Source organism: Sus scrofa, chromosome 3 (genome assembly GCF_054392235.1).
Source record: "Sus scrofa isolate SSC_HxYL_T2T_F1_AM1 chromosome 3, Sscrofa_HxYL_maternal_Yorkshire_Landrace_v2.0, whole genome shotgun sequence".
NCBI lineage: Eukaryota > Metazoa > Chordata > Mammalia > Artiodactyla > Suidae > Sus > Sus scrofa.
The window spans coordinates 93,046,994-93,069,918 of NC_139385.1; the positions used below are offsets into that span (position 1 = coordinate 93,046,994).

Below are 22,925 nucleotides of genomic sequence, written 5' to 3' on the forward strand. Positions count from 1 at the left end.
TCTTGGCTATTGTGAATAGTGCTGCAACGAACATGAGTGCATGTGCCTTTTTCAAGGAAAGTTTTGTCTGGATCTATGCCCAAGAGTGGGATTGCTGGGTCATGTGGTAGTTCTGTATGTAGTTTTCTGAGGTACCTCCATAATGTTTCCATAGTAGTTGTACCAATTTACATTTCCACCAACAGTGCAGGAGGGTTCCATTTTCTCCACACCCTTTCCAGCATATGTTATTTGTGGACTTATTAACGATAGCCATTCTGACTGGTGTGAGGTGGTACCTCATAGTAATTTTGATTTGCATTTCTCTAATAATCAGGGATGATGAAGATTTTTTAATGTGCTTATTGGCCATCTGTATATCTTCTTTGGAGAAATATCTATTCAGGTTTTTCCCATTTTTCAATTGGGGTGTTGGCTTTTTTTGCCATTGAGTTATATAAATTGTTTGTATATTTTAGAGATTAAGCCCTTGTCAGCTGCATTGTTTGAAAATATTTTCTCCCATTCCACAGGTTGCTTTTTTTTTTTTTAATGGTTTCCTTTGCTTGTCAGTTTTATTAGGTCCCACTGGTTTATTTTTGCTTTAATTTCTGTTGCCTTGGGAGACTGACCTGAGAAAACATTTGTAAGGTTGATGTTAGAGAATGTTTTGCCTATGTCCTCTTCTAGGCGTTTGATGATGTCTTAGTTCAAGTCTTTAAGCCATTCTGAGTTTATTTTTGTGCATGACGTGATCCAATTTCATTGATTTACATGTAGCTGTCCAGTTTTCCCAGCACCACTTGCTGAAAAGACAGTCTTTTTCCCATTTTACATTTTTGCCCCCTTTGTCAAAGATTAATTGACCATAGGTGTCTGGTTTTACTTCTAGGATCTCTATTCTGTTCCATTGGTCTGTCTGTTTTGGTGCCAGTACCACTGTCCTGATTACTGTGGCTTTGTAATATTGCCTGAAGTCTGGGAGAGTTATGTCTCTTGCTTGGTTTTTGTTCCTCAGGATTGCTTTGGCAATTCTGGGTCTTTTATGATTCCATATAAATTTTTGGATTGTTCTAGTTCTGCGAAAAATGTCGTGGGTAATTTGATAGGGATTGCATTGAATCTGTAGATTGTTTTGGGTAGTATGGCCATTTTAATGATATTAATTCTTACAATCCAGGAGCATGGAATATCGTTCCATTTCCTTGAATCCTCTTTAATTTCTTTGATTAATGTTCTATAGTTCTCAGCATGTAAGTCTTTGACCTCCTTGGTCAGGTTTATTCCCAGGTATTTAATTTTTGGGGGTGTGATTTTAAAAGCTATTGTATTTTTGTATTCCTTTTCTAATATTTCATTGTTAGTATACAGAAATGCCACTGATTTCTGAATATTAATCTTGTGCTACTTTGCTGAATTTGTTGATCAGTTCAAGCAGTTTTTGTGTGGAGTCCTTAGGGTTTTCTATATGTAGTATCACGTCATCTGCATACAGTGATAATTTTACTTCTCCTCTTCCAATTTGGATATCTTTTATTTCTTTTGTTTGTCTGGTTGTTGTGACCAGGACTTCCAATACTATGTTGAATAAAGTGGTGAGAGTGGGCATCCTTGTTTCAGATTTTAGTGGAAAAAGGCTTTCAGCTTTTCTCCATTGAGTATTTGCTGTGGATTTGTCATAAATGGCTTTTATTATATCAAGGTATGTTCCCTCTCAATTTGGCATTTTAAAGAAATTTTTATTTACATGTAAATCTAGGAAACTCCAAGAAGCCTCAGAAAACCCCTTAGGGGTCACCTTGGCCCATGGGCCTCAAAAATAATAAGGAATTAATTTTTCCAATGGCATAGCCATTACAGGTTTTACCTTCAATTTGCTTAAAAGCAAATATGAATTAATTCACTTAACTAAGAATATATTAATACATCATAAAAGAAGTATAAAAGAGTGCTCAGGGGAGTTCCCATAATGGCTCAGTGGTAACTAATCTGACTAGTATCCATGGGGACACAGGTTTGATCCCTCGCCTTGCTTAGTGGGTTAAGGATCCTGCATTGCTGTGCCTGTGGTATAGGCCAGCAGCTGCAGCTTTGATTCAACCCCTAGCATGGGAACTTCCATATGCCCTAAAAAGCAAAAAACAAACAAACAAACAAAAAAACCTCCCCAAAAATAAATAAAAATTAAAATTAAAAAACCAAAAAAGTGTACCTGGAAAAACATTATAGCCTTGCTATAATGTTCTCAGTCTGTCTTGCGAAAAAGTGACAGGACTCTCAAGACAATTCCCACCACACACAGAATGAGATCACATGTCTTCAAAAGGAAAAAAAAAAAAAATAATAAAAGAAGAAATAGTAAAGCCCTTTTAAATTTCTATTTTGGAAAATTTTCCTTTTGTGACTGTTTCCAACTTTGTATTCTGCATACCAAGAGTATATACAGGTTTAAAGGGGGGGTTTTTTGGCCATACTCATAGCACACGGAAGTTCCCAGGCCAGAGACGGAACCCGAGCCATAGCAGTGACAATGCTGAGTCCTTAACCACTAGGCCACCAGGAAATTCCCAGTTTAATTGTATGTAGGATTCCACAATGCATCACAGCCTAGGAGTTCGGTCTGTGTGGATTTATCTACTTTTGAAGCAAAAGTCTTCTGTAAATGCTGGACAAATTTTTCTAGCTCTTCCTGAAAGTGGGAAATGAGTTCATCTCCCTTTTTAAGCTGCAGCTTCAAGCACTGAGAATTCATCTTTCATTTTATCTCGACAAATTCTCTGCCAGCAAAACAAGAAGCTCCCAAGCCAAGACTGCCTGTTAGAGCAATCCATCCTCTACATACCTAAAGTTATAATTACAGTTGACCCTTGAACAACACAGGGGTTGGGGCACTGAGCCTCTGTACAGTGGAAAATCCATGTTTAACTTTAAAACTCTACAGATGGCCTCCTGTCTCTGCAATTCTGCATCCATGAATTCAGCCCGTCTCAAATCGTGTAGTACTGCAGTACTTGAACAGTAAAAAAAAAATCTGTGTACTGCACAATGGACCACACAGTTCAAACATGTGTTGTTCAAGATACTATTCCCTCTGATAAATATGTTTTTGAACTATCATCCCTAAAACATAACCAAAAAACTCCCTTGTGTCACAGTTGTAGTCAGAGAAATATAAAATTTTGCATCTACATAGATAAAATCAAAATGGTGACAACCTTTAAAGAGATTGAATTCTTTTTTTAGAAGTTTCCTTTATTTTGTTTTTTATTTTTAAAATTTTTATGGCCGCACCCACGGCATATGGAAGTTCCCAGGCTAGGGGTCGAACTGGCGCTCAAGCTGCCAGCCCATGCCCCAGCAAAGTGAGATCCAAACCACGTCTGCAACCTACATGGAAGCTTGTGGCAATACCAAATCCTTAACCCACTGAGCAAGGCCTGGGATTGAACCTGCATCATCATGGACACTGGTCAGGTTCATTTTCACTGAGCCACAATGGGAACTCCAAGAGATTTAATTAATTCACCATTTAAATCTTACAAGTTAACCTAAAAAAACTCAAATGCAAATGAGTCACTCAATTGTTCATTCTGCGTAGTGCCAATACCTGAATACTGACTATTTTGAACAAAACCATGACTGTTTGGATTAGTACTGTTTGATGGTCCTGACTCGTTTATCATACTGTTATCTGCACAATTAAAGTCAGATCCCTCAAATGCCTCTGACTGGGAAACAAAAGCAGTAGTACTGGAGCTGGTGACTGTTGACATACTGGAAGACGACATCTGATGGAGCTGTCTCAAGTCTCTTGGGTCTAACACTGAATTACAGGAAGGGTTTTCAAGATTCACGCTCACAAGTCTCGGATTATCAGTCTCCCTCATGCTGTCGTTACTGGGCGTTATCATGTTCACAGGACAATGAGGCAGCATGCTGGCATCAGAAATACCATATAAGTCAGCTGGTGACACAGACGATGCTTCCATTCTGCCTATGTCATTTGTATTATTATAAATGCAAGCATTAGAAGTATTCAGATCATTCATAACAGGCATTTCCAGGAATGGCGTGATAACATGTGAATTAGAGGAAAGGGTCCCTGGTGAGAAACCACTCAGTGAATTTGTATTGACTGAGCGTGAGGTGGGGCGGGCCACTGATGACCAGCTTGAAGAAGGCTGAGGTACCATTGTGGGTATGGTTGAAGCAGGATGTGACAATGCACTTGAGATGGATGAGGAATAGTAGGATTCTGCTTGACTTGAAACTGGCCTGGATGTTTCTGTCAAAACTGCACCATGAGAAAACAAGTTTGATTCTGTGGGAGATGAAATGTATTTTTACAAAACTGAAATGAACGAAATTATTAAAAGTATTATTTCTAAATTAAAATTACATAAACACACTAAAAATTTTTCAAGGAAATTAATGTAACATTTCAAATAAAAATGGTAACTATTACAGGAGTCCAGAATTGACTTCTCTAATGCTTATTGTTTCACAAATACCTATAAAATGATTTTGGTTATTTTGGCATAGAAAATTTCATTCCAGTTAATTGTGAAAATATAATTTCCAAGGTCCTATAAAGGTATTTTGGGAGTTCCTGTCGTGGCGCATTGGAAACGAATCTGACTAGGAACCGTGAGGTTGCAGGTTCGATCCCTGGCCTCTCTCAGTGGGTTAAGGATCTGGCGCTGTCATGAGCTGTGGTGTAGGTCACAGATGCGGCTCAGATCCTGTGTTGCTGCAGCTATGGTGTAGGCTGGCAGCTGTAGCTCCGATGAGACCCCTAGCCTGGAAACCTCCATATGCCACAAGTGTGGCCGTAAAAAGCAAAAAAAAAAAAAAAGGTATTTTTGAACTGTGAAAGATAAATATCAGAATTTCAGTTAATGGGTCTCCAAAGAGTAAAAGTCATTTCATATTCTCCAGTTTTAGGAGAACAACTGAGGGACGGAGGAAACATTCATTATCGTGATTGAAAAATCCACATAAATTTCTAAGCTATAGTAAGATATAACTCACTCTAAGGCACTACAAAATTCCCAGACAGAAAAAAAATGAATGAATTATCATTAACATTGTAAAACTATACTTTAATAAAACTTTAAATAAAAAATGGAGTCTGTATTTATTTACATGTTATATGACTGCTGTGCATATTAAACTAAGAAAAAGTACTGATTTAAGAATATAAAAAAGAAGAAAAGATTTCTAATTAACCCTAGCAGAATGATCTAAATCAGAAATTGGCAACCTGTTTTTGTGCAAAGGGCTGGATAGTAAATATTTTAGGCATGGTGGGCCATAGAGTCTCTGTGGAACTACTCAACTCTGCTGCTCTGGTATAAGAAAATCATCCATAGACGATATTCAATCAGATGGACTGTGTTATAGTAAAACCTTACAAATAAATAAAGATAGGCACCTGGCAAGATCTAAACCATTTCTTCCATGACACACTGTAATTAGTAAAATCCCAAACAATAAATCCCCCAAATTTAATTGTAGTTGCCAACAGGACACTTTCAGAAGCTGAGATCTATTCAATCAATATTCTGAGCATGAAAAAAAAAATACATGAGTAGATAGACTATATCAAAGAGGTGGTTTTCATTCTTCAGAATGAAATTCCAATATCCTGTGCAAAGCACTGATCTCAAGAAATTCTGTATAGGGAATAAATACCTTTTTTGATGAATCTTCCTTCTCCCATTGTTCCTAGGGGATTAGGTCTAGGTCTTTCAGGAAAATTAACTCCTGCAATAAAATTTTTCCATTATCATAAATGCAGTTTGGGAGTTCTCATCATGGCTCAGTGGTTAACGAACCCGATGAGTATCCATGAGGATGAGGGTTCGATCCTTGACCTTGCTTAGTGGGTTAAGGATCCCACATTGCTGGGAGCTATGGTGTGGGTCACAGCTGTGGCTCAGATGTGGCATTGCTGTGGCTGTGGTGTAGGATGGCGGCTACAGCTCCAATTAGACCCTTAGCCTGGGAACTTCCATATGCCGCTTGTGCAGCCCTAAAGAGCAAAAAAAATTACAAATGCAGTTTGAAAAATAACAGTTATCAGTTAAAATATGAAAAACTACATAAAGAAAAAGAAACCCCAAAAAACAAACAAACAAAAAAACCCTCCTCAAACTTATTTAAATACAAATCAATCCAAAATGTTCTTACCACAATCCTGCCACAGTTTCTGGAAAAGTAGAGTTGTTTTTTGTTTCTTTGCTTTATTGCCATATGTATCTGGTTAGAAAGAAACCAGGAAAGCATGTGAATCATCATGGGATTATGCTTCCTCTCTTTTAATAAATATATAGATGTTTTAGTTCTATATAGAAAGTACGTTAAATAAATGTTCATAAAATGGGTTTATAAGTGTCACAAAGTATGTCCCAAGTCAGTAATAAAGGATTTTTTCTCTTAGTAAAAAAACAGTCTAGGAGTTCCCATCATGGCTCAGTGGTAATGAACATGACTAGTATCTATGAGGACGAGGGTTCAGTCCCTGGGCCCTCTCAGTGGGTTAAGGATCTGGTGTTGCTGTGGGCTGTGGTCTAGGTCACAGATGTGGCTGATATCCTGTGTCGCTGCAGCTGTGGCGCAGGCCAGCGGATACAGCTCCTAGCCTGGGAACTTCCATATGCTGGGGGTGCAGCCCTAAAAAGACCAAAAAAAAAGTCTGTAATAGTCATTTAATTTTCTTGTAACACCTATGAGTCACCAGTGTCAATTAAGGCAGTAAGGGCAGATAAGGACCAAAATGGAGACCACTTTTTTTTGGCCACACCTGTGGCATGTGGAAGTTCCCAGGCCAGGGATCTAACCTGATAACACTGGATCCTTGACCCAATGTGCCACCAGGGAATTCCAGAGACCACTTTCTGAGTGACAAGTTTGCCATCTATCCAGAGGACACAGTAAGGACCAAAATAGAATCTCAAATATAAAATAAATTTTGATAAACAGTTTAGATACTTTGAAATTATTCCAGGTTCCTTTTCTAAGAAAGAGATTCACAGAGCAAAAAAGAACAGTCAAAAATCAACCAAAAACTTTCAGGAAAAGAACCATAAATTATGAATAAGCATAACTGTATTCAAATATATCTTACAAGAAAATGTTATTAGTAGGACTAACTTTAAGAAATACATAAAACAGGAATTCCTGTTGTGCTCAGCGGAAATGAATCTGACTATCATCCATGAGGATGAGGGTTCGATCCCTGGCCTCAGTCAGTGGGTTAAGGATCTGGCGCTGCTGTGAGCTGTGGTGTAGGTCGCAGATGTGGCTTGGATCTGGAGTTGCTGTGGCTGTAGTGTAGGCTGGCAGCTACAGCTTCAATTTGACCCCTAGCCTGGGAACCTCCATATGCCATGGGTGCCACCCTGAAAAGACAAAGACAAAAAAAAAAGAAAAGACATATATAAAACCTTAACATGAAAAAGCCATACCTTTTTCATCTGGCAGATATCTAAAATCCATAGATTCACTAACTTCCTGGTCAGAAGGTCTCCGTAACTGCATTTTTACTGTTACTGGTTCTATTATAGCTTTGCAATATGGTGGAGTCTTGAAAACGATGGCTACTTGGCGGTGTACATCGGCTTGTGAAAAGATACCTTTTGCCTCCCAATCATTCAACACAAACCGAACTTCTATGTCATCTAGGGAATACAAAAGCAAATAACAATGGGAAAACAAGGTAAGATCTATTAATCTAAAATATATTCCGAATTTAATGAAACAAAAAAGAAACAAAAAAAAATACCTTTCTGTACTTTGTCACAGAGTAGAAATATTTCATCTCCTCCTCTGACACTTCCACAGTTCTTATTTACACGACAAATCCTTAATTCCGCAGTATTTGGAGCACCTACATATAAAGGTTTTTTTTTTTTAAATGGGTTGCCATGTTAGTAGTATGTTTTATTCCTTTTTGATGGACAGTTTTAGGAAAAAAATTTATAGGATAGACAAATGCATTAGTGTATAAATAAAGGACACTAAATACCTTAATCATCCACATCTACTTCTTTCTTTTCCTAAGGGCATTGCCCAAACTGCTTTAGAGCCTTATGACTTCATTTCTAGGCAATGACATGTCCTCTAATTAAATCTCTGTGCTTCCGGGAGTTCTCTTATGGCCCAGTGTGTTAAGGGGCCAACGCTGTCACTGCTGTGGCATGGGTGTGATCCCTGACCCAGGAACTTCTGTATGCTATAGATGCGACCAAAAAAAAAAAAAAAAAAAAAAAAAAAATCTGCTTGCTTCTAAATCCTGATTCTTCCTATCCATCCTATACGCAGTCACCAGATTAATTTTTTAAAATTATGACCACAACCCTATGGAAATGCAACTCTCATGCTTCCCATAATCTGGTCAATATTTTTCCAAAAACTTCCTGGTATTCAAAGCTCTCCGTGATGAAGATACTCTGATCTACCTATACAGCCCTCTGTCCCAGACACTATCCTTCTAACATGCAAAACAGGTGAAGTTATACATCATTGGTGGGTGCATATATAAGAGATACACACAGACACAAAGATAAAACATTTGAGGGCAATTTCATAATCTTTTAAAACTTTAAATATCCATATCCTTTGATTTAGCCTTTGCCAGTATTTCTACTTCTGCAAATTGATGCTAGAGAGATTTGCACAAGATATGCACATATAGGATATTTATTGCAATACAATTTTTTAAAGCAAAAAGAAGAAAGTGAGAAGGAAACAACCCAAATGTCTTGTAGTAGGGTCATGATTTAGTAAAATTATGATACAGCCGTATAAGGAAATATGTAGCTACTGAAAAGAATAAGATACCTCAAAGGAAAAGAAGTTCAAGGTATGTTGCTAAGAGGAAAAAAAAAAAAAGTAAAAAAAACCAATGACGATTTTTCAAAAAGTTGCCAAAAACATACTGCTTGTATGATGATGATCACAAGGTATTTGCATATGCATGATGAAGAAAGTGGTAAAACATCTTGGAGGATGAGATTATAGGAGATTTACTCTCCTTGTTATCAACATCAGTAATGTTTGAACTTCTCCTATAATGAATACATTATTTTTCTAATTACCAAAATACTTTAAAAATCATTTTTAAAAAGCTAAGGCTGCATATACAAAAAAATAAATTACTTACGGTTATCATAAATTGGATTAGAGACAACAGGAGGTAGAGCACTTGTCAAATTACCATGTTCATCAGGGAGGAAAACTTGAAAACATAATCTCACCACATTGAGGTCACAGTCTTCAATATCAAGCAGCTGTTGTTCAGGAACTGAATAGTACATTAAAAAAAAAAATACAGAATAGTCACACAGAACTAAAATCCTGCTAAACCCCTCTCCCTGCCCAATATAGGCAATAACCCTCAGCAGCATCTGAATCTGTACTAATGAAAACAGAAAGGTACACAATTGCCTTTTATCTTTTTCATTATGTGGTCACTACTAAACATAGTTCATTAAGTTACAGCCATGGTCAGGAAGTAACTATCCCAGTCACCTGGAATTTAGTGCAGAATCTAAAATTGACATAAATCAAATTTTTACAAAATGGTTGCCAGTTACATACAACAGAGAGTAGGCATTCATTCATTAATTTAACAAATATGTATTTAGTCAACTCACATGTTAAGGACTCTGTAAATTATCTCCAAAATCTGCATAAAAATTACTCTATTTTCCAGATGAGGAACTGATTTTAAAGAAATTAAATTACTTGTCCAAAGTGTCATACCTAAGAAGTGCTATAGCAGGAATTCAAATTCAGGCCATTGAATTGAGAACCTTTGCTCTTAAAAGTTTATTAGAAAATTTTACATAAATTTTGCATAAAAATGACATATACAGGAAAATCTAAATAAAATTTAGATCAATATTTTAGGGATTAAATACTAACAGGGATACTAGGTGAGGTAAGGCAGATAGTTTCCTTAAGAAATTTTATGGGCAAACTAGGTTTACGTATTTAAAAAAACCAAAAACCTATAGTAGGGAAATTTTACAGTTTTGAAAACTTTTTTAAAAAACTTTTTCTTTTTTTTTTTAAATGTGTGGAAGTTGCCAGGCCAGGGATCTAACCCTTGCCACAGCAGTGACCCAGGCCACAGCAGTGATAACACTGGATCCTTAACCTGCTGAGCCACCAGAGAACTCCCTAAAAACATTCTTTATAACAGAATATAATATAACGACAGTTAGATAAATTGCTATTTAAAAGAAATCTAGGAGTGTCTGTCACGGCTCTGCAGAAACAAATCTGACTAGTATCCACGAGGACTCAGGTCCTATCCCTGGCCTTGCTCAGTGGGTTAAGGACCTGGCGTTGCCATGAGCTGTGGTCTAGGTCGCAGACGTGGCTCGGATCTGGCGCTGCTGTGGCGTAGACAGGGCGGCTATAACTCTGATTTGACCCCCAGCCTCGGAACTTCCATATGCCGCTGGTGCAGCCCTAAAAAGACAAAAAAAATAAAAAAGAAAGAAAGAAACTAGTTTCAAAGGAAAATATTACTGGCTTTTCAAAAAATATAATTCTTTCAATCAACCATAACTAACATAGCCATATTTTTAAAAACATGAAATACACACATTAAATTATATGAAAATTTTTATTTTTCAGAAAGTACTGAAATTTGAAATACTAAATTTAAAACATATAAAACTCAAATTCTTTAGTTTTATATTTAGCAATAAGTAATAAAAAATAACAATATAATTTTGATTATTTTTATTTAAACTACACTCAGTTGCTATCACAACATAAAAAATTATCCCATTATCATCATTCTTAAGCCTAGCATTTGAAAGAGCCTACAAAAACATATTTGTACAAAAGGTCAACTGTCATGAAACAAACACCTGTACCACAGCAGCATCCTCTACTGGCACAAGGAGGTAGGCAATGAGAGATCTACCTCTTCAAAATCATTTTTTTAAACAGCAATATAAATTATTATAAATTTATATAATTTATAAATTTATAATTTATAACTACATAAATTTTATATAAATGTATATAAATTTCAAGATGGTCATGTTTCTCAATTCCAAAGATGAGAGTAATCAATACGCACAAAAATAAATTAGTTAAGTGCTCTGACAAGTTTAAAAACAGACCTATGTGAATGGATAAACGAATTGTGACAGATATACAATAAAAAAGAACTATGGATATGAACACAAATGTGCATGTATATCAAAAATATTATGTGAGCAAAAGGAACCATACAGAAAATATATGCTTTATACTTTCATTTACATGAAATTCTAGAAAAGACTAATTGATGGCAACAGAAAGCAAACAGCTGCCTGAGGCCAGAGCAAGGAGAGGGAATTGACTGGAAAGTGGACCAAGGAAATTTTCTAAGTAGTAGTGGTGGTAGTGGAAATATTCCTTATCTGACTGCGGTCGTGTTACATTTATCTGGGTGGATCCTACTATATAATCAAGTCTTTAAGAAAAATTTATTTAAAGCCTTTTAAACAGCACATAAAAGAAGAATAAACTGGTTAATAAACCAAGAATGGGAATGGAGATATATTTTTTATAAATCACAGTATCACAGAAACCCAGAGAGGTTAAGTTCAGAATAAGCAGCTTCTTTTTTCCAGATAGAGCTTGTCAATTTTGTGAGAAGTGGCTAAGAGGACGAGGACATGAACTCTCAAAAGACAAGAGACAAAAAATAAAGCAGTTCAGGGTCTGCCAAGTATGGGGGATCTGATAAATGCTCAGTGCTGTGGTTGGAGCTGTACCCTAGAAGTAAGGGTGAACTAGATGGAAAGATGCCAGACCTCACAAGGATGAAAGCCAAGCTTTAAATACCCTAAATTATTTACTAATAAATGATCTGGGACTGCTAGTGTAACTAGCCACCTACTACAAGAAAGTCTTCCAAAGGGAGGTCACACCCTCTACCTAAACAACCTTTCATATAGCATGACTAGTACTCTATTTTAAATAAGCAGGTATAGAGTAGACAAAGTAACTTTTTTTAAAAAAAGAAAAACAACAGACTATGGAAACAGACCACAAAGGCTCCAAATAATTAAGTTCCCAGATACATGATTTAAAATAACTATACTTAAGGAGTTAAAAGATAATATTGAGAGTTTAGTGGAGTAATTAAAACTATTAGGAAAGGAACTAAACAAAATTCTAGAACTGATAATACAATAAACTGAAATTTAAAATACCAAATTTATCAACTGTTTTAGGAAAATACTTTGTGTCTTGTCTTTCTATAGCCAAAGACTAAAATCTATTTACCAATTTTTTTATGGCATGTGCAAGTTCCTGGGCCAGGGGTTGAACCCATGTCACAGTGGCAACCCAAGCCACTGCAGTGACAATGCCAGATCCTTAACCCACTGTACCACAGTGGGAACTCCCTATTTACCAATATTTTATACTGAAAGTTTTTGAAGTGTTGATTTATATTAAATCCATTTGAAATGTGATTTTTTTTAATATGGCAAGAGGTAGGGAATTCAACTTAAATAACCATTTTTCCCAGCTTCATTTCCTCTCTTTCTCTTGATCTGACATGCTACCACTGTCATATACTTAACTCTCATGCTGTCTTAGATCCATTTCTGGGCTCTCAATTTTACTCCATTGATCAGTCTATTTATTGTTACCCCAACACTACTTAATTAGTACTTCTTCATAATAAACCCTAATATCTTGTAGGTATCTCTTCACAGTAAATCTTAATATCGTATAAGGTCAGCTTTTCATCATTTTTCCTCTTCTATAAAGTATCCTTTTCCTGCTTAGCATCATCTATTATGTTTACTGAAAAATCTTGTGAGGAATTTGTATAGAATTTCACTGAATGTCAATTTAGGAAAACATGTTATCTTTATTTTTCAAATTATTTTTAATTCAAGTATGGTTGCTTTACAACGTTGTGTTAGTTTCAGGTATACAGCAAAGTGATTCAGTTATATATATATATCTACTCTTTTTCAAATTATTTTCCCATATAGGCTTTCACATAATATTGAGTTGAACTTTACTGAACACATATACCTATCTATTTAGGTATTCTCTATTATCTCATAACAAAATAATTTTATAGTTTCCCCAAAAGAAATCTTGATAATTTCTTAGATCTGTTGCTATGTATTTTATATTTTCTGACAATATTTCCTTTAATTATTTGCTATTGATGTACAGAAATACAATTGACTTTTGTGTGTCAATTTTTAAGTTTTCACTATAATAGCTTCCAATAATTAGTTTTATTTTCTCATTTTACATCAGGTCTCTGTGCACTGGCTACAGTCTCCACTACAATGCTGAATAGAAATGGCAAGAGTGCACATCTGTTTCTCATTCTTAATGCTAATGAGTGCTAAAGATGTATCCTCCACTTAGGGTAATGCTTGCTGTAGGCTACTTAATATATACATATCATTCTATATCACGAAATGCCATATTTTATTGTGCAATGTGAGAAAATGATAGGTGCAGAATCTAGCCAGAAAACATGTGAGACAAACCTAATTCTCTTAAATTTCTCTTAAACTAGTTTAAAATTTCCCTTTATACTTGATCAAAAGGATTCACACAAGGTAACAATTATTCTCCTTAATCTATCTTTAGAAATAAATGTCACTTCTTAGCCATAAGAACAATGTATATGCAGTAAAAATTTCATTTTTATCAAAAAGATATTGTCATGATTTATTTCTTTTGGAAGTAGAAATTAAAATTTTAAAATCAATTATAGCACCTACTAGCTCTGGGATGTGCGACTTTTCCAAAATTCTAATTACTGTCAAATATCACTGAAATTTAAAAAGTAATTAAGAGAGCAAAAATATACAGTATATGGGTTAACAATTTTAAGAGCTATGTCTCATTTAAGAAAAAAAGGTTTAGAAGTTCCCGTTGTGACGCAGCAGGACTGAATCTCACTAGGAACCAGGAGGTTGTGGGTTCGATCCCTGGTCTCACTCAGTGGGTTAAGGATCCGGCATTGCCGTGAGCTGTGGTGTAGTTTTCAGACGCGGCTCAGATCCCAAGTTGCTGTGGCTGTAGCATAGGCTGGCACCTGTAGCTCCGATTCGACCCCTAGCCTGGGAACCTCCATATACCACAGGTGCGGCCCTCAAAAAACAAAAAACAAAAGAAAAAAGTTTAGTTATATTTATGTTACTTAAAATGCAAAATTATAATAAAAGCTAACATTTAAGCACTTGTGTACCAGGCAAAAGGTAAATGGCCACAGAGGTCTATAATTAATTTACTTATTCTTTCGGCATTTTTATTGAGCTTCTAATATGCGCTACACATTAAAACAAATGCCAGACAGAGTTATGAAAAGACAGTGCTGGCTCTTAGTGAGATTAAAGTCTGGATGAGAAACAGATACATCAACTAAATTATATCATGTAACATGAAAAATGTTGTAATGGGAGTATGTTCAAAGAATACTGAAGGCACAAAAGAAGGGCCCCAAGTTCTGCATAGGGTAATAAAGAAGGCTTTCTAAAACGACTGCAATGAAGTCATGCTTTTTTAAGCTTTAAGTTGTGAGGGAAGGCTCTTATTTTCTTTTTCTTTTTTCTTCCTTTCTTTTTTTTCTTTTTAGGGCCGAATCCAAGGCCTATGGAAGTTCCCAGGCTAGGGATTGAATCAGAGCTACAGCTGCTGGCATACACTACAGCTATAGCAATGTGGGATCCAAGCTGCATCTGTGAACTACACCACAGCTCACGGCAATGCCAGATCCTTAACCCAGTAATCAAGACCAGGGATTGAACCCGCATCCTCATGGATCCTAGTCAGGTGTGTTAATCACTGAGCCACGAAGAGAACTCTGAAAGGCTCTTATTTTCTTGTATTAAATCAGACTTTAGAGAGAAGAACCTATTAGAGACTGCTTGTCTTTTTAAACTGTATTGCCTTTTAGACCACCAACATAAAATAATTCCCCCAAACTCAACTGCAAAACAGTCTTTATGCTCTCATAGCAACTCAATGCCCTCTGTACATGGAAAAATAGTAAAGTGACTAATAAAACAGAATTTCAAATTCCTTATAAAAATCTTATGAATTTTAATCACTGAATATTAGAATTCCTTATATATCACTAGACACATAGCTAGAAAATAATTTAAAAATTTCCCCTGCTTTTGAAGAGTCCCCGGTGAAGTCTGCCATTTTTTTTGGTGCCAGCTAAATGGACACTGTTAAAATTTGATATTGGAGTCCTTAATTAAATTCCTCAATTTAGACTGTAGCATATATTAGGTGATTTGAATATGTATTTTACATGAAGCCTCAAGTTTAATACTAGACTGCTGTATGTCCATGCTTGCAAGAGACAGTTCCTGTTTTAAAGAACTAATGGCAAGAAATATAAGGACTTACCTTATAACATACTAGATACGTGCAAAGTAAAATAATTTTTTCTTTTTTTTATGGCCACACCTGAGGCACATGGAAGTTTCCGGGCTAGGGGTCGAATTGGAGCTGCAGCTGTCAGCCTACACCACAGCAATGGCAACGCCAGATCTGAGCCACATCTGAGACCTACGCTGCAGCTTTCGGCAATGCCAGATCCTTAACCCACTGAGTGAGGCCAGCGATTGAACCTGCATCCTCACAGACAGCATCCTCACAGACACTATGTTAGGTTCTTAACCCACTGAGCCACAACAGGAACTCCTAAAAATAACTTTTAATAGTCTTTATATTTTCATACATTTGACTTTAGAGAACACTGTCGTAACAAGATAAACAGATTCTAAAGACTAGAATTTGTAGATCTTACTCTGCTAAACATTTCCAATTCCACTGTTTCTAATATAAGTATATAACATATACTATATAATACAAAAACAAATTGAGCTAGTCCCTTTTAATTCTTTACCAGTAGAATTCTCCTATGTTAAGTGATACATCTATTTAAAAAGTATTGGTTCAACTCTGACAAATATCTAAGTGGTAGAATTTATTAGTATTCTGAAAATAATATAAACAATGTAGAAAGAACAATTCTATAGCTGAGATCAGATTATTTTAATTAGTTTTTAGAGTTTAGAGGTTTGTTTTTTTTCCAGGGGAATTGATGTTGCATGTTTTGCTTAGTATTAGAAATGCACATTTTAGGTTTTATTTCAATATTCTAGGAAAACAATAAAACAATTATTCTACTATGAAAACCATATCAGAATAGAAAATGAGGCCTACTTTAACCATCCTATTTAAGTTTATAACCTGTCCCCTAACTACAGATTCCTGGCTCATTACTACATTGCTGTTTTTTTCCCTTGGCACTTTTCGTTGTCTAATAAATTATACACCAGTCTGGTTAACTGTTGGTCTCTTTCCACTAGAATACAAGCTCTTCAAAGGCAGGAATTTCTGTCTTTTCTCTCCACTGACTTATCCTGAGCACCTAGAACAACCTAGGACTATAGGTATAAAATAAGGTAAAAATCTGTTGAAGGAATGAATTCATACATATTTAAGATGGGTAAACTACTGTATACAGGGAGAAAACACATTACCTCAAGGTACTTAGTTGTGAAGATTGGTATCTAGTATAACAGTAATACGAATATACTCTTTAGGTGTCAAAGTGAAATATAAACAAGTTCCATCAGAGACCATGTCTACAATAAACATGAAATTCATCTCAGGAAACAACTGCTGAAGAATTAAATTACATAATAGTTGTCACACAGCTTTTAATGATCAATAGCTGAGTGAATGATATAATTAGGATACAACTTTGGGCTTGAGAGAACTGAAAAGGCTTTCAGGGCATTTGAGGTAGGAGAGGAACTTGAATATTTTCGGTAAACAAGTACAAACAAGGCATGATCATTCATTTGCTCATTTATTTTTTTCAACAAATTTTAATTAAGCCTCTTCAATGTATGTGACACTGGTCCAGGTGCCAGAGATGCACAGAAGACAGTCTCTACTTTTCAGTCTTGCAATTTAGTGAGAAAGAAACATGTAAATAAATTTATACCAAACCACATTAGAGTATGTACAGAACTTGGGGAAAACAGATTAAATACTTCACTCTGAGATGGTCACAGAAAGCTTGAAAGAAGTGCTCCTTAAACTTGAGGGATGAGCAAAAAGAATTCACCAGGCAGACTAAGGCATTCCATGCAAGGAGCTACGTATATAAAGGCATAGTAGCAAGAAAAAATATGGCTAATAATTCAGAATGGCAACAAGTTCAGATGGCATGTGTGTTTGAGGGAGGAAGAACAGGAATTTGAGGCAGCAGATGATAGCTAGATATGGCGCTGGAATGGAAAATAAGGATCAGATTAGGAAGGGCTTTAAAAATGCCATGCTTGAGAAACTGAATCTAGTAACTATATCAGAGTTTCTCAAAGTGTTGTCAATGGATCCGCTGCATTAGAAATATCTAGAGTAGACATTTTCAAATTGTAGTTTGGGACCCACTGTCATAAAATTAATTTGTGGGCTGCATAAAGCATTTTCTAAGAAAGAAAGAAAGAAAGAGAGGAAGGAAGAAAAAAGGAATAGAGTGGAGAGCGCATTGCACATACTAAGAGTTTACGACCCACTGTCATAAAATTAATTGACTGGGTTGGACATGCATCTTCTTTAAAAAAAAAAAAAAAAACCAGAAAGGAATGGAATAGAGAGTATGTTACATGTTAAAAAAACAAAACTAAACAAAACACAAATACTGCGAAAGGCCAACAGGAAGGATTGGTCTTTCCTCAGACCAGTATTCAACCAGGCAGCATAGCTAAGACCATGTGCCTGAGAGCCCCAGGCTACCTGTGTTCAAATCCTAGTGCCACCAAGTATTATTTCCTTAGGACAATTTCCAAAAGTGGAAAATTTCTGGATTAAGAGTACGGTCATTTAAAACTTTTGATTCATTACTAAAGTAAAAGGCCAACTTTTTTTTTTCGGGGGGGGGGGGCGGGCAGTACCTGCAGCATATGGGAGTTCCCAGGCTAGGGGTGAATCACAGCTACAGCTGCCAGCCTACACCACAACCACAGCAATGTGGGATCCAAGCCGAGTCTGCGACCTACGCCACAGCTGACGGCAATGCCAGATCCTTAACCCACTAAGCAAGGCCAGGGATCGAACCTGCAACCTCATGGATCCTAGTCGAGTTTGTTAACTGCTGAGCCATGAACGGAACTCCCAGAAGGCCAACTTTTAATTAGACCATCAAGTCTAGATGTAATATGAAACAGGGATAAAGTAGTATAAAACAAGACTGTAAATAATAGCTACCACTTATTAAGAATTTTTTGTATGTCAAGGAGTAAATATTGAGCACTTTATGTACACTATCTTATTTAATCATCCAACAACACTGCTTTACAGAAGAGATAAACCAAAGCTTTGGTAACATAACTTTGCCAGTCATGTAGCATATACAAATGGCAGAGCTGGAATTCAAATCTACATCTCCTAACTCTGGTGGGAAAGCATTAAAAAGGAGGAGGCAGGAGTAAGAAGGCAGATGGGCCATCTGTGGAAGTTCGGGGCTTTAGCGGTTTTCATTTTTACCAATCCAGAATGAGGCATGAGATTAATAACATACACTCATACAGCACTTTGAATAGTTCCTAGTACATAAGTGCTTTACATATTTTACTTCATTTAATTCTTATAACCTATGAAGTAGGTACTATTATTAGCTCTGTTTTATAAATAAGGAACTGAAGGCAGAGAAAATTTAAGGAAATTATCATATTAAGAGCTCAAAGTATCTACTCAATGGAGTTTCCCCCTCCCCATGGAGTTTTTTTAGTAAACTGAAAATAACTTAAATGTTTATTAATAGATGATTAGATAAACAAATTACAGTCTATCCAAACCATAGAGTACCATTAAAAAGTAAGCCAGATATATAAGAACTAACATGGAAAGATGTTTAAGATATATTCCTGAGTGAAAAGAAAGGAGTAGTAGATTAGGAAGTAAAACATGATTCCAATTGTATAAAGAAGCATGTACACATATGACACATGTATAAAGGAAATTCTAGAAAATTTTACATCAAATTTAAGAGTAGACTTTTATGGTAAGACTAAAGGAATAGAAAGGGACTTTTGCTTTTAGTATGATACTAAATATGAAAAATAAAGACCCAGTGAAAAGAGATGCAGATCTGATAATTCATAAAAACAGTACTTGTCTGCGAGCATATTAAACTATCACCATATCCCTTAAATTATCTTCATACATCCAGGAAAAACACAAACCAACAATGTAAGACTCTCTTACATATGACAAAGAAATCTATTCTTTGGAAATTGTATAACTGTTCAGTACTTGAATTATGCATATTTAAGAAGCTACAGATGACTTTACAATGGCGACTACTGTAGTACAGGATGTTAGCATATGGCTTGGGAGTCATTTTTCTATTCAAAAAATATAGCCCTCACCTATTCTGCAGCCACTGTGGCACAATTACCAAGTGCTACACCAGATAGTGCCTCCCCAACAAAATCCAATGAACAGTAGATATTTAGCTGTGTACACAAATACACCACGAAAATATATCATATAGCTTCTACTATATATTTCACACTGGAATTAATTTAGGTTACACTGTTGAATATGCCCTTGAGATAAATGTACTCCAATACCTTATAACCACAGTGCCTACTCAACATTCAGAGAGGGGAGTGTATATTGTCTGTGGAGTGGTGAAAAGATGGCCACATTCACAAAGAATCAGAATATTTTTGAGATGGTTTTCTTAGAAAAAAAATGACACTCTTTGCTGATAGTAGAAAGCTCTGTCTGAATGAGAATTCTTTTAAAACTGAAACATTTTAAATACACTTCATTCCTCTGACACAAGACACGTATGTAAGTGAACAGAGAACTTAAGACAGCTTTTAAAACACAGTTTCAATGGCACATTGTCAATCAACTATACTTTAATTTAAATATGTAATAAAAAAACCCCACAGGTTCAAGATACAAATAGAAATCACTTAATACAAATAAGTCAATACTCAAATAATAGAAACAATTGTATCAAACATACTTACCATTGAAAGGATTGATTCCTGCCCGTATTCTTGAAATAATAGCTTCTTTTACTTCTTTTTTTTTTACACATCGAATACCCAAATTTTGAAAACTAGAAAGAAAACACAACTTTCAAATTGCTGTACAGCTAGACACAAGGACACATAAATGAGGTTTTACTAAAGAATACTGCCTAAAACAAGCATAGATCCAACACTGAAGAGTCATTGTACTGTTAGATGGGGTATTAAAAGCATGAAATACATTTCCAATTGCTATGGTAAAGATGTGAGGATAAAAAATGGGGTTATATTTCTAAGGGAACTGTTAAAAGAAAATTAGCATATACTGTATCACTTTATTTATTTATTTATTTGTCTTTTTGCATTTTCTAGGGCTGCTTCCCGTGGCATACGGAGGTTCCTAGGCTAAGGGTCTAATCGGAGCTGTAGCCGCCAGCCTATGCCAGAGCCACAGCAACGTGCGATCCGAGCCGCGTCTACAACCTACACCACAGCTCACGGCAACACCGGATCCTTAACCCGCTGAGCAAAGGCAGGGACCAAACCTGCAACCTCATGGTTCCTAGTTGGATTCGTTAACCATTGCGCCACAATGGGAACTCCAGCCAATACTGTATCATTTTTACATATAGTGTTTTTACAGTTATATCTTACTAACATGCGTAATCTAACATAGCAAAGCAGACAAAGATTAATAGGAAATAATAGGAAAGTGACACCAAAAAGCTAAAATTCACCTCCCAAATTCAAAATCAAATCAATAAAATCTGTACATTTGGTAATGTAAAGCAAAAGTTGTGAAAAAAAAAAAAACTGCCCACAGGCTGACACCTAAAGGTATAGTTTTGCTGAACTCATAAAAGTATTGACTACACTTTTAAAAAATGTGCATAGACTACCAACATTTAAAAATCAGCTAACTGTATATAAACATCTGGACTTCCAGCTTCTCTTGGACATTTTAAAGGTCTGGCAACAATAAACTGGCACAGAAGCACCTGGCTGGAGCTGAGCACCTGCAGCCCTGTTTACACAGGGCTCTCCAGTTTACTAGTCGTTGCTAGTCCCCTTACACTTGAGTCTTTCCACTCCACGAACATCTAGCTTTTGACTTCACATGACTTCACTGCTAGTAGCACAGGCATATGTCTTAAGCCATACCACATGAAGTTATAATAATCATCATAAGAAAGCATCTAAATATATATTTTTTCATTAGAGAGATATTTAATACTAACAATAATATTTAACAACATTTTCAAAATGTCATTATGGAAAATTTCTCAACAGCTACAAATATTACTAATTTGCATCTATGCAGTATAGATGATGGTGGTGGGAACTCCCCTACCACCACCAGTCATACTTGTTCCCACATGGAAAAACCATGACATCATTAAAGTTGGGTGGGTGTGAATAAGGAAGCAAAACTTGATTATAATAACATTACTATTTGTTCAAACCTCACATGGCCCTTTGCAACAGGAGGCCGCTTGCCCTATGTGCCCCTTCCATGCTTTGGTGTCTTATGTTTATGCTCTTCATATTCACCACACTCCTGATTTTGTTAGCACCTAAAATACCTTCAATATTTCCTCCTCCTGCCTCTAATAATTAAAAAATAGGAGAGTTCCCATTGTGGTGCAGTGGTTAAGGAATCTGACTAGGAACCATGAGGTTGCAGGTTCGATCCCTGGCCTTGCTCAGTGGGTTAAGGATCTGATGTTGCTGTGGCTGTGGTATAGGCCGGCGGCTACAGCTCTGATTAGACCCCTAGCCTGGGAACCTCCATGTGTCATGGGTTCTGCCCTAAGAAGACAAAAGACAAAAAAAAAAAAAATTAGACAAAGATCTTCCCTCTGGCCAGATGCAGCCCTAGAAAAGATGAGAAAAAAAAAAAAATCTTGAACACATAATCCTTTTTTGAAATCCTGAAACCATAATCCTCTTTCTCAAAAGTATTCTACTCTTTTGAAAGATTTTTCAGGTGGTTCTCACTTTTTTTTTGACAAAAGATTTTACTTTAAAGAACTCTTCATTTTAATATATTTATACACTAATTGATTGCTTCACCTGAATAATCATATTTGACTGCAATTCATACAATGAAATTGTGACATGAGAAATCCAAGGATCACAGAGATTAGAGATTATGTGAATCAATTTTTCATTCATTCAGACTCATTCCACAAATTCTGGGGTTCCTACTATGCACGAACAGCTCTAGTAAGTAATGGGAATATACACTCCCTCTTCTTATGGAACTTAGAGTCTAGAGCAGTGGTTGGCAAACTATAGTCCACAGACTAAATCTTGACCACCACCTGTTTTGTAAATAAAGTTTTACTGGAACACAAACTCTTTTGTTTGCATGTTATCTATGGGTGCTTTCATGCCACAACGGCAGAGTTCACTAGTTGCAACAGAGACCACAGGGCCTACAAAGCCTAAAATATTTACTATCTGGACTTTTATAGAAAATGTTTATGTTGCTCTCTAATCAAGGGAAACAGTTGTTAAGTAATCACACACAAAAATGCTAAACCAAAGCCCTGACAGGTGTCATAAAGGAGATACACATGATGTCACAGAAGCCTAGGATGGGAGAGGTGATCAACTACGTGACAGTTACGAAAGTCACTGAGAGAGGTGAAGAGATTCAAGACCTATTTAGGAGGTACGTGTTAGTGAATTCTATGTGTGCATGTCTGTGAGGGGGTTGTTAAGGATGACACCTATGTTTGGGACATTTATAGCAACCAGTAAAATAAGGTACATTAGAAGACCAATTTTGAGATGAAAGAGGTTATGATCAGGGTAACATCATGGTTTGGGGGGATACTCTATTTGAGGTGCTTTTGAGATATTTAAGTG

At 36.1% G+C, this 22,925-nt stretch overlaps 1 protein-coding gene and 1 long non-coding RNA gene across 3 annotated transcripts in view; one reads left to right on the forward strand and one right to left on the reverse strand.

The window, feature by feature from the left end:
• Positions 1-571: 571 nt before the first annotated feature.
• The window catches only part of REL (REL proto-oncogene, NF-kB subunit), a 38,654-nt gene continuing 16,300 nt past the window's right edge, over positions 572-22,925 (reverse strand). The window contains exons 4-10 of one of the 2 annotated variants that reach the window (XM_013996137.3): positions 20,049-20,140; positions 9,146-9,286; positions 7,766-7,870; positions 7,449-7,661; positions 6,172-6,240; positions 5,674-5,745; positions 572-4,273 (exon numbers count right to left, since the gene is read on the reverse strand). In XM_013996137.3, coding sequence (XP_013851591.1) covers positions 3,528-4,273; positions 5,674-5,745; positions 6,172-6,240; positions 7,449-7,661; positions 7,766-7,870; positions 9,146-9,286; positions 20,049-20,140 — 1,438 coding nt within the window. In that variant the 3' untranslated portion in view covers positions 572-3,527. Of the gene's footprint in view, positions 4,301-5,673; positions 5,746-6,171; positions 6,241-7,448; positions 7,662-7,765; positions 7,871-9,145; positions 9,287-20,048; positions 20,141-22,925 lie in introns of both variants that reach the window. The other variant, XM_005662527.4, reaches the window with a different exon arrangement.
• Positions 7,548-16,340, forward strand: LOC146404777 (uncharacterized). The gene is made up of 2 exons (XR_014841887.1): positions 7,548-7,699; positions 13,279-16,340. It is a non-coding gene; the product is annotated as an uncharacterized LOC146404777 (long non-coding RNA).